Genomic DNA, 12,569 nt, shown 5'->3' on the forward strand with positions numbered 1-12,569 from the left:
TGAAGTATACAACAAGCCTGGGTTTGGCGTATAGTGTGCCTGGTGGTTCAGCTCGTCCATCCTCTCCTACAGTCAGTCCCAGTATTGATTATCTGACAAGAGGAAAGCACTACACCCTGGTTCCTTCCTGCTGCCTCACCTCATTCCAACTAGCAGCAATCTGCCACAACATACATGACAGCCCTTTTAAACTCAGATAAGCAACCCTCTTAATAAAATTACTGTGGTCCTTTAGTGTTATTATTCTTGCCAAGATACTCAATCAGCAATTCTGCGAACAAACAGAGCCCAAGAATATTACTTGCATCAAACAAAGAGATATTGTAATGCCCTGTGTCATTTAAGGAATATTAATGTTCAGAGAATTTATCTTTACTATCTGTGTATTCTCATTTATTGTAACAGTCCAGCTTGGCTGTATCACAGTGGAGGTAGATTGCCATCTAGTGGGTAAGTCTGGCAACACATGACATTAAGTTGCATAAATTATAGTGAAAAGGGCAGAAAGTTGGATTTTTTTTTTGCTTTGCTGCATTTTTCTTATTTTATATATCTTTTATTTTTGTTGTAAATTATTCTGTCTTTATTTTGTATCCGCATATAGCTTTTTGTCACTTTGTCACAATTTAAATATATTTTACAAAAACAAATTGAGGGCAAACAACAAAGCATTGGAGCCAAATAGGGAATACATCAGTCTAATTTATTGTTGTCTGTGTCCATATTGTCCTTAGATTTATCCAGATATGATAGCATCCTTGTTGTTTTCCATGAAGGTGATCAATTTCTCCCATTTTTTGCTCAGTTTTTCCATCACACATAATAGCTAACCAGTAGAATTTTACCGTTTTTTACTCCCTTATTGTAAAGAGAAACAAAATGAAATACCTCCAACCAAAAAAATCTTTATCTTGTCTGATACTTGTGATGCTGTAACTCTTTGTTCTCCCATGGGCATCAATACATTTGTATCTTATTTTAGCTCTTTTTGTGCAAAGAAGTCAAACAGGTGACAGAAAGAATTGCTTACCATAGAAAGATGCCCAATAACAGATGTATCTTGGACAGCTTCTGCCAAGGAGCTAGTACAAACAGAGTCAGATTTGAGTCATATTAGTGCTCCTCTGGGAATCTACCACACTGTTATCCCAAATTATTAAAGTTGACTTTACTAGAAATTTGCATGGAAACCCATTGCCTTAAACCATTTGAGTTTTTACACAAGGTGAAACTTAACAGGTCAAGTTGTGTTAACACAGAGCGGTAAGTTGATGCAGTAGACAAATCAAGTTGACATTAGTAGTCATTACTAAAAATTATAAGTAAGCATAAATTCTTTTTTTCTGGAGTCATGTTGTCTAAAATAAGCATGTTAAGTTAAAGCTTTAGTGTGTAACTTTTTTTATATTAATTAACGTCTGTTACATTCAAGCCAAATGACTTGATAAAAAGCTAATTAAGACTATCAGCTCCACAAAACTCTCTCTGTATTTCTCAGTATGGCTATGTTCAGAAAATGGTGTTGTCTAGCGACTTCGCGCGCAGAAAATCAAGTGAAGAAAATTACTTCTTCTGAAGAGTTCATCATGTTTTCTTAATCCTCCGTGTCCTCCTTGGCTACTAGCAACTGCGTCATTACTTAAAATTCCTTATGGGGGACACAAAAAATACGCACTATAGCTTTAAACATGCAAATAAACAACAAATATAAAACAGGCTACTACTTATCACTACTAGAAGAATAATTTGTTCATATAAATATTGTTTTTCCTTTATGACAGTATAACTTTAAGAACAATGTATACATTACGTTAGTTGCAGTAAAACAGAGAGGAAATCAACACATAAAACATTGCATAGGTCAAACCAGAGCCATGTCTTTCTCTATCACTCTGGGTTAAATGTATTGTACTGCGTGCAAAGTTTCAATCAACAAATTGAGCTATTGATTACCAATTTATATACCTTAAAAACGTTTCTCACTGCCCAGACGCCATGAGTCCCCACCCAGGTCTCGGTCAAGGTGCAACAATAAATATAGATAAACATAAACACTAAATCAACCATACATAACTAAAACCCAGATAAAATAAATGCACACCCAACACATTAACAGAACATTATTAAAACACACTTGAACTAGGACCGAAACCTTTGAGAACATATATTTTCCCCATGAGCCTTTGCACCGCTTTAGCATAGAACAGTTGAAATGACCCCGCCCCTCCCATACAAAAACTTAACATCCTTAGTTATTTCTGCTTAATATGATCTGTGCACTGCATACTTAAGCTGATTATAACAAACAACCAATGTGATTTAGTAGTGAATATGGTTTTTCACAAAACATCAAAAAAAAGTGGTGACCACTAAAAAGTTTAATTACAACTAATTCTGGGTTTACAGTGTAAAGAGATTTCTGTTACAGAATGCAAACATGGTAAGGAATGATGGTTCAATATTTTGTAACATGATTGTATATCATCAGACCCCACACACTCCCTGACTGCATTTTTTCATGCAGTTTGCATGTGTGTACCAGAGATATGCACACACACGCAACAAACACACGTTAACTTTTATGTTGTTTTGTCTGTGTTAGGTGGATTGATGGTGTGTGCAGGATGACACCCATGGCCTCCTTAAATATGGATTAAAGTGAATAGGGGTAAATAAAAATAGTGAGTTTATTTGAATATTGATTTTCAGAAGTTCCATAAATCAGCAAGGATCTGAAATGCTCGACCAACATCCCGTCCACCTGTCTTGGCACAAGGACAGCCGTCACAACGTGTGATTTATGGATGCCACTGTGCTTCCTCATTCTCCCTCACTTCAAAAGCACAGGAGTGGGGTGACAGGCCAGGGGAGGGGAGCCCCATTGTTAATTGGCCTTTTCAGCTGAACAGAGAGGTGAAGGGAAGAAGAAGAGAGAAGGACAATAGGGTCCCATTGCCTCTCCAGAACAAGAGGGATGTACCGCCTAAAAAGATAGACCAGTCAGAGCACATATAGACCTGCAGGGCTCTCCTCAGACAACCCCAAACGGAGTGAATGAGGCAATCAATCATGTTGGCTGCAGCTTACTCTGAATAAATGGCCTGTAGCCTCAATATAGACTGCAGAATGTTTTTAAAAATGCTCTGTCCTGGTGCTAGTGGTTCAGGGTATGCTTTAAGGGTAGCACAGTGCACCAGCATGAGGTGTTACTTACCAGACAAACAGTTTCCTCACATCTCTTTCCACTGCTGCTGCGGTTCAATGGGACGATAGGTAGCTACTACTTTTCCACTTCAATAAGGGGATGAAGCTCAATTAGCATTTCACAAGTCCCCTTTTCCTCCTCCATTGCAACCTTCCCCGCGGAGCCCATGCTTTCTTTGGGGATTGTCCTGTTTTGGGCCCTTGTTGCCGTTGGCAGGGTGACAGTATTCGAGTGTGCAAACTTGTGCTATTGTCCGCGGGCCAGAGGGAGCCATGGAGACCCCATAATATGACACAGGAAAATGTTTGCTGATGGCAATTCTATGGGCTTTGTCCGACTCTTTCTCCTTCATGACGACTCGATTTAAGTCTCTAAATGTTTGACTACAAATGCAGGAGTGCTATCCAGCTCCTTTCCCTTTGTCCCGCGAGGTTTGAATGAGTAATTCAGTCTTTGTGTCGCTCGATTGAGGGGGCAAACAGAAAGACAAGATTCTTGAGCGTTCAAGCCCCTTTCCATGGTTATGCACTCTTTAGATCCACCCCCCACCCCCCCATCACCAAATCCTGCAGCTGACATCACTCTTGGGGAGGGTATGAGGGGTATAGACTCAACTTTAACAGCTCCAGAATAAAGTTAGAATGCATGGATATTTCAGCAAAACTTCTCGTTTTTATTTATGCACACTCCGGATTTTAGGAGATGTTTGGCCAACGCGCGGAAATCACCGTGCAGGAGATATATCGCATCCCCTCAGCGGCTTTTTTCATCCATGTCTCCATGACAACAATTTGCAATGGTGAAGAATTCGATACCAGGGCGCTTGGAGGCTGATTGGGGTGCATTGTGAGGGGCCTGGGGTCGCTGATTGGTTCAAGAAAAGCACCATAACTACAAGGAGTTTATATTCATTCAACTTGTTGAAGTGCTCCTACTGCAGCCTGGAGAGAAGTCCGTGTGGCTTCGAGAGAGTCTGGATTCATCCAGCAGTAGTGAGTAAAGGGTTATCAGGCCTACTCCTTGAAAATAAATATCAACTGAGAGGCATCACATTCAATGTATAGGCTTCATTGCAGAATTAACAGAGAAAAATGCGCAATTACGCAACGCTTAAGTTTGTTTTCTGATTTCCCTTCAGATATTGGCGGTGGACTTCAAGCACCAACATGGACTGATATTATAAATGTTTTTTGCAAGAAATGGCGAACGCAGACAGTGAGGTCAAGACGTTGCTGAATTTTGTGAATTTGGCATCCAGCGACATCAAAGCGGCCTTGGACAAGTCAGCTCCGTGCAGACGCTCCGTGGATCACAGGAAATATTTGCAGAAACAGCTGAAGCGTTTCTCTCAGAAGTACTCCAGAGTCCCAAGATGCCACACGCACAGGTCAGCGGAGTATGGGTGCGCCAAACCGGTGGGGACTGTTCACCAGAGTGTAAAGGCCACAGAGAAGGCCAGTTCGGATTCTCGGTGTGTGGAGAATGTGGGGAACGCCGTGGAGCAGGTGCCTATGAGGAAACGCCAACTACCAGCCTCATTTTGGGAGGAACCTAAGTTGACCCAAACTAAGAGGGAGCACTGGCATTTAGGACGGAAAAAGAACCCTGCAGGCACACCTGAGGGCAGTGAAAACGAAAAGAGGAAAAGGAGTTATGATGATGATGATGCAAAGGCCACTCTGTCTGCGTCCAGTCGACGCAGCTCTGCGGATAAAGAGACATTGAAATTGGACCTGACCTCTCACCACTGTGTGAGCGTGTGCGGCTGCTGCCCCTTCCAGTACCACGGCAACCAGGTCCTCCACAGTCACATTGTTGTCCCCCATCCGCCCCTGGGACTGTGGAGCAAAACAGCGGAGACAGAGAGACCTGAGCATCATTATGGACAGAAAATTCACACACACGTTGTGGTCAAACCTATACCGACCAAACCCACCGTCCAGTCACCGATCTTCAGTGTGTTTGGATTCATTTAATTATCCTACTAATGGAGTCAAGTCACACACAAGCTGTGTAAATAAGGACTAATTGTTTTTTCATTTTGTGTTCTACACAGCCAACTCTTTATCTGTCAACATTTGTACACGAGACACTTCCTCAAGCACTTATTTCTTTTTGTAATGTTTAAATCTAAAGGACTAAGTTGCACTTGTAGAATAACTTTATCATGTTCACTTCAATACCAGTCTGATGCCTTCCAAGTATCTGAAAACTGACAGTAAGTTCAAAAGTTTCTACTTTTAGGTTTCTGCAGATGATCTTTTTTTTTTTTAGTACCAAACGTCATGCAAATGAATGAGAACATCCGGTTTTCTCTTTCAACAATGACATAGATTGCTTTTTCTTTGTCAACGTAATGTTTGATAGGCACATTTTAAACGATGACTTTTATTTTTAAATAAATGATTCAACTTCCCTCAAGAACTCCTTTGGGCATTAGATCATTTTTGCTTTCATTGAGCTTTTCTGTGAAACACTCTTGATGGACAGATTAAAGAAACTTGTTGTCACGTTATATATGTTATAAATAGATATTTTATACATAGAGAATTGCATTTACAGATTAAAGATATTAGATGCAGCTAAAAAAAGAAACACAACATGATAAATTTAGTCACATCTCTTGATGCCTATATTGCTTGAAGTTCACTTAAAAGTCAGTCAGCCAGGCTCAGGTATCTGATCAGTCTGTCTGGCAGAGGTAGACATGTGAGAGATTTCAGTCTGTGTCTCCCCATTTGGGTCCGAATCCTGAATCTGCAAAGGTGCAGCAGTGGACGAGGCGACGCTGTGGACAAGACAAAGAGACAAGATAAAGAGGATTGTCGCCTGTATATTTGTAGACTATATTTGCATGTGTGAGGAAGTGAAAGGCAGAAAGAGACACGTTTGCATGTCAGGATGATAAGATTTTGTCAGATGCTTACATGACTTCCTCTTCACAGCGAGCCATTCTTCTCGGCTGTCCAGCAGTTCAGTGAGCTTGCTGCACAGCTGAACATGACCAACGTGCTCCAGCAGCAAGTCTATGATCGGTCCTGCCCATTTACACATAAGTGATGTTGAGATCCACTCACAGAACTGAAAAAGGAAATCAGAAAAAAATAATCATAAATAACATACAAATGTCAGTTATTGTGTGACACTGTTTTTGCATATTTTTCACACCTGTGTTGCTCTTTCTGGCAGCTCACTGCAGTTTAAAAGGAGCATGTTGTCATTCTGCAAAACATATCCATTGCTGCCAACAGTTCTTATGTGGGATCCTCCAGATGTTGGGTGAGGGGCACAGCCGTATGTACAGGTAAAACAGGACAGGGCATTGCAGCCGCTGTCCAAAAGGCACTTGAGTAGAGGCAGATTATTCATGCAAAGTGCAACAACAGCGGGGAACGTAGTAGCATATGAGGGTATTATGGCATTGACATCGGCCCCTCTCTCCAGCAGTAAGGACACAGTGCTGACACAGCCCTGCTGTACAGCCATCAGAAGAGGACTGACTGGGTCTAGGCTTAGACTAGCGCCAGCGTTCAGTAACACCTCTGCCGTCTTGGTGCTGCCGTTGGCAATTGCAAAATAGAGGGCTGTTGCGCGTCCATCAGCATACTGGATGGAATGACTGTTGGCCAGTGTAGCGTTTACATCTGCACCTGTCTTCAGCAGCACAGCTGCCACGGTGTGTCTGTTGTGCTCTGCTGCCAGGTGGAGGGGGCTGACACAACTGTGGCGGAGCCTGGCTCGACTTGTCACTGAGACAAGCAGGGCCACAATCCTGAACACAAAGTGAGGACACAAAACACATAAAGACAACAAATACAAAGCAGTTTATATGACTCTTATCACAGCTCCATTCACAATAACTACTCTATTGTACATGTTGAATGTGAATACAAATGTTACATCTTCACCAATATTTTCTATTATAATAATACCTGACTAACAATTTATAGTACTTACTCATGGTGTCCATATTGGGCAGCAATATGCAGTGGCAGCAGTCCTGAGTTGGTGGGTTTGTTGGCATCTGCGTTTTTAGTCAACAGCACTACTACGCTTTCCTTGTGACCATTTTTACTAGCCTCATGCAGCGCTGTGACACCATCACACGTCTGCATGTTCACATCTGCACCTACAGAAAAGCATTGTCCCTTTATAACCTTTAAATGGGGATCAAAACATGAAAATGAGAATTATTCTGTGCAGAAAAGTACCTTTCCCAATAAGGTAACACAGTGCCCTCATCTGTCCTCGCTGAGCTGCTACAATAAGTGGTGTGATGCTGTAGGTATTAGGTGGATTGATTGTGGCCCCGGCTCTTATTAGCATCTCACAGATCTCTGTGTTGTCCCTGGATACAGCCTCATGGAGGGCCGTCCAACCCTGACCACAACGCTGGTTCACAGTGGCCCCATATGACAGAATGAGGCTCACCGTGTCCACATTCTCCAACTCACATGCTACAGAAACAGACAAGACACTGAGTCATAGCTGTTATACAGTTATCCATACTGTTTTTCGTTGTATATAATTGATTTCACAGCTGTACCTTTGTACAAAGGAGTTTCTTTGTTCTTGCTGCTGATGTCGGGGTCAGCGCCTTTCTCCAGAAGGCACCGCACACATGACAAGTGTTTACAAGACACAGCAAGAAGCAAGGCCGTCTGCTCCTGCAAGGTACGTTTGTCTACCGAACCTGGATGGGCTGGAGCAAAAAAAATTTACATATCACACAAACCAGCTGGGGGATTCATTTAGCATTTTGAGAATGTACAGAGCACCAAAAACACCTATTTGAATTGATCTATGTTTTCTTTCCCATATTGTAACACTGAGCCCATGTGATTTAACTGAACAAATGGACTGTTTGCATTGCTTTCGATGTCATACCTCTGAGTAGGATCTTCAAACACTCTGTCTGTCCACAGAAGGCCGCATCATGCAGAGGTATCCACCCATCTTCGTTCTCCTTCAGCAGGCTGAGAGGAGCGGATGTTGCCAGATCATTAACAGCCTTCACATCCCCTCTCCTGATGGCAAAGACAACTGGCTCAACATCCCTTGAAAGGAGCAAAAAAACAACAACACTTTAACTGACTTACACTTAAATGCAATCAAGTGTAATGTTAGACAGACATCAGCACTTTGAGGGCTGTAGTTTTGATGCAACCATGGATCTTTATATTTAGGTGATTATCTTGATTTGAATTTGGCTTGATTTAACCTAAATAAGCAATTCTAACTACGTTATGTTATTAAATCAACCAAGATTAAAAATGTCTTACTCATATATAGTCATATCTATAGTTATAGGCTACAGAAGACCTCAGTTGCGTACAAGGACACACGCAGCCCCCGTGTCAAACAGCCCACAACAACAAAAGACTCACTCCGGCTCTGACGTTACGTCGCTCTGACTGTCTCCTCTCCTCCTATCTCCTCGCAGTCGCAACAGAACATTATTACATTTACCTCCAGCATTACGGAACTGAGATAAGTATTCAGAATAGCTGAATTTCGTCATTACTGATGATAGATTTCACGGCAGTGTTTCCTCACACAGCGCGGCGAAGCAGAGCGCGCAGCGCCGAGCGGGGCTCAGCTGTGCTCAGCTGTGCTGCCTCAGATTATTTTGGGATTGTATTGTCAGGCGGCAGGGTGACGGGTTTATCCATATATGTCAAGAGACTCGGACATCCACAGATAAGGTGAACAGCACTGGAGATAATGCAGCCGAAGCCGAGATGTCTTTCTTTGCATGAAGCCTTTATTTCATTGGCTGGTTTCCACATTAGACAACCAGATAATAAAAAGCACTAATCTTAAAGGGGACTTTTGGAGGAAGGGAAAAACACAAAGCAAGGCATAACAATGAGTATTACAGAAGATTAAAGATAGACCCACCACCATTCATCAGACACTACTCACTTTTAAATGACACAGACATTGCAGTCCTGTGTCCACTACTGTTATTTGAATCTTACTGTTTTGAGATCTTCATTTTTACAAAGAAATGAGGTAACTGTGATGTCCTAAAATCAAATGGACTAAAGTAACCAGGGCTGTAGCCATGACTTTAGAAATACTGGGGCCATGATTCTGAATTACTACCACCGCACCAAAAAAACAACCTTTAATTTTATTTTTGTTTTGACATTGTCTTTAATTAAAGCTGTAGTGCATAGTTTATGTCGCCCCCATGAGGAATTCTAAGTAATGACAACAAAACTGTTGGCGAGTCCACATGATACACATTCCGTGTCCAATGCTTACGTGATTGCGCACGAGCCCCCACCCCTCCTCCACGCAGTTGCTAGTAGCCAAGAAGGACACAGAAGATTATAAAAACATGATGGACTCTTCAGAAGAGATAATCATCTTCACTCGAGCTTCTGCACAGGAAAGTCACTGGACGACACAATCTTCTGAACATAGCTATACTGAGAAATACAGAGGGAGTTGTGTGGAGCGGATAGTCTTAATTAGCTTTGTATCAACTCATTTGGCAATGGCTTGAATGTAACGGATGTTTATTAATATCTAAAAGTTACGCACTAAAGCTTTAAACGGCAATTATATTTTCAGTAAATTCAATTTCCTCAAGTGACGGTCGAGAAGCTGTTGACGCTGACGCTGGAAACCCCTTCCCATCCAAAATATGAGAATCATGACTTTAAAAACCCACCATTTGTAATTTGTGTGTCTTTGTAGAATGTAAACTCCTTAAAAAAAACATATTCCTAGAAACAATACTGAGCATATGACCTCTGTGGTAGCTACAGACATGGACCTCTGTTTGTGTTTATGTTTTCACACCAGAGAGAATGAAATAACTTTATATCCCAGGTATTTACCACAAAATGTAATTGCGAAGCACTGGCTTTATTTTAATCTTCAAGCTTTACATTTTAAGAAAATGATTCCCCTCGTATGCCTCTTAAAAGGGTTCAAAATTAAGTCCTATTGAGGGCGCTAATGAGCAAATTGTGTCCTAACTTTTTTGTTTGTCTTGCAAAACTCCTATTAAAAGATTCCATCCCCCTCAAGGCAAACCACCAGGTATTGGTTAGAGTCACATGGGTACAGTAACAAACTTGTTCATGTTCATGACCTCTGGGCAGAGCTCATGAGCTTAATGTGCACCTCATACTTGCTTGTAACTTACTCACTAATTCACTTTTAGCTGGCTGCAGTTTCTCCACAAGAGGGATGTGCTGTCATTAAAAGACCACATACATATTTTTATCTTAAGTTACTGTAAATATGGCATCTCCATGAAATTAGAGTAATAGCAGCAGTTTAGACCTGCAGATGTATACGTTTTAATGTCGGCTCTTAAGCTTAAGGTAGAAAGTAGAAGCTGCTGCACACTTACAGTCAGGCCACCTGCAGGCAATAAGTATTAGAGCAGTGGTGTTTTCTTTTAGTTGCTCTTTTCTTTGTGTGTTTATTTACAGTTTTAGATATAACACTTGTACCATGTTAGCCAAAATGAAATAACTGATAATAATGGAATGTCATTTCCCCTCAGTGTGTGTTAACTAGCCTACACCAAAACTGTAGAACTACAATTCAAAATATCCAGCACAGATAAACCCTTCATCATGTTTTGTTGTTTTCTTTTGACAACTAATTATGCTGATCCATTGTTGTGACAATGTATATAACCATGCCATTTAATATAATAAGAAATTACTTTATTTCAATTTATATAGAATATGAATAAGCACAAGTGTTTTTTTCGCCATATAAAATGATTCATTTTAAGATTCACTTAGGGATTGTTTTATTATAAGACATCATGGGCATGTGCATACTAAAGTGCCTTATAAAGTAATATTATATGTCCTCACCTGAGCAAGTTTACTGTTGAATTGGCTGAAGTGTGGAGACTCAGAGAGAAGACAGCCAGCCTGTCTTTGACATCATTGTTTAGTCTCTGGTAAAGAGACCTGGATCTGCTGACTGTGATCATCACAGGAGGAGATGTGTTGTCCAGTCTGAGGACCGGGACATCCAACAGTGTGCTGCTGTCGTCTTTATAGACCAGAGATTCAGACCAACAGATTCGAAAACCAAAGTCAGAACACTAGCAGCAATTGTAAAAACAGGATTGCAAAGTCCCTAAAACAAAAAATAACATACCAACATGCACAGTATAATACACACATGCTCTACAGCCATACTGTATGAATTAGAGACCAAGCTCATTTGATAGAGCTGAAATCTGCACGGGCAGACATCAGTGAGCAGCAGCTCAGGCAATAAGGATAAATGCCTTTTAAGGGCATGCTCAACTGTGTTTGATACCACTTGTTTCTGCTGCTCCAGAGGCAACTGTGGGGTGAGGTCGTGTGAATTGTTACGGTGAGTTATGCAGCAGAAAGTTGGCGTAAGAATAACAAATAAAGCTGGAGTTACAGTTTATTTGCTCAACTATGACTATAATTAATGAACTAAGAAAATACTGTATATTTTTAAACAAAGATAAAGTTAAACACACGCACGCACATTTAGAAGACCAAGTGTATAAAACTTGTCTTTAAAGCTTGAACTATAATTCAAAGACTTCAACTCACCATACGACAGTTCCTCATCCCCATTCACAGAAGTTGCTTCAACATTACAAATGTTTATAGTGTGTATATATTGTTTGTTTTTGTTGTTTGTTTTGTATGAGTAAGCACATTGTGAGCAATGTATAATCCAAAGCAAAATTCCTCGTATGTGTCCTCATACCTAGCAAATAAAGCTGATTCTGATGTGTTGACCCACCTTTATAACAAGAAGAGAGTATCCTTATGTTGTGTGTATAAGCTCTTACCGTCAGACAATGAAGTGTGAAAATGTGCACACAATGACCACATATTTTTGTTTCACAATAACTTCTTTGGAAGTTGAAAAAGGCTTCCTGCATGTTAACTGGAAGTAGACTCTGGTTTACTTCACACAAACAAGTCTATCAGTGTATCTATTTACAGCTGCAAGAACTAGACTACGTGGACTATAGCTCTGAAGCTGTTTCCACATTTCAGAGGAGCCATTTTTTGGCCAACAACAAGACAAACTTGATTATTTATATGTTGTGAAAGTTCATCTATTCTTTGATTCCAGGTAATATTACAAAAAGGCCAACCAGCACCCACAAAACAAATTGTAATATAATATCTATTACTTTTATGTTCAGTTAAAATGTAACAGGAACTGCAGACACACTGTTATTTGCCATAAAAACAGCCATAAAAACAGCAGTTACATATATTTCTAATTGATCATCACAAATGTGTACAAATAAGATACTGTATGTACATTGATGCAAGTGCATTTGTTGCTTTATTTATTGCATATATCATTAATATCCAAATTG

At 40.6% G+C, this 12,569-nt stretch overlaps 2 protein-coding genes across 4 annotated transcripts; one reads left to right on the forward strand and one right to left on the reverse strand.

Moving 5' to 3' along the window:
- Positions 1-3,189: 3,189 nt before the first annotated feature.
- On the forward strand, positions 3,190-5,621 carry LOC116035827 (protein FAM181A). The gene is made up of 2 exons (XM_031279164.2): positions 3,190-4,197; positions 4,344-5,621. The coding sequence occupies exon 2, from the start codon at positions 4,405-4,407 to the stop codon at positions 5,179-5,181; it is 777 nt and encodes a 258-aa protein (XP_031135024.1). The 5' UTR covers positions 3,190-4,197; positions 4,344-4,404; the 3' UTR covers positions 5,182-5,621.
- On the reverse strand, positions 5,576-12,134 carry LOC116035826 (ankyrin repeat and SOCS box protein 2-like). 3 transcript variants are annotated; one of them, XM_031279160.2, is made up of 9 exons: positions 11,978-12,134; positions 11,056-11,239; positions 8,093-8,262; positions 7,752-7,907; positions 7,417-7,662; positions 7,163-7,334; positions 6,374-6,977; positions 6,133-6,286; positions 5,576-5,993 (listed from the first exon to the last, which is right to left on the reverse strand). In XM_031279160.2, exons 1-9 carry the CDS (start codon positions 12,117-12,119, stop codon positions 5,863-5,865), a joined length of 1,959 nt encoding a protein of 652 aa, XP_031135020.1. In that variant the 5' UTR covers positions 12,120-12,134; the 3' UTR covers positions 5,576-5,862. The 3 variants fall into 3 exon arrangements, with proteins under 3 accessions (XP_031135020.1, XP_031135022.1, XP_031135021.1); XM_031279162.2 differs by lacking the exon at positions 11,978-12,134 and adding an exon at positions 11,348-11,546; XM_031279161.2 differs by lacking the exons at positions 11,056-11,239; positions 11,978-12,134 and adding an exon at positions 8,593-8,986.
- Between the last annotated feature and the right edge of the window lie 435 nt (positions 12,135-12,569).

Source organism: Sander lucioperca, chromosome 18, assembly GCF_008315115.2.
Source record: "Sander lucioperca isolate FBNREF2018 chromosome 18, SLUC_FBN_1.2, whole genome shotgun sequence".
Lineage (NCBI taxonomy): Eukaryota > Metazoa > Chordata > Actinopteri > Perciformes > Percidae > Sander > Sander lucioperca.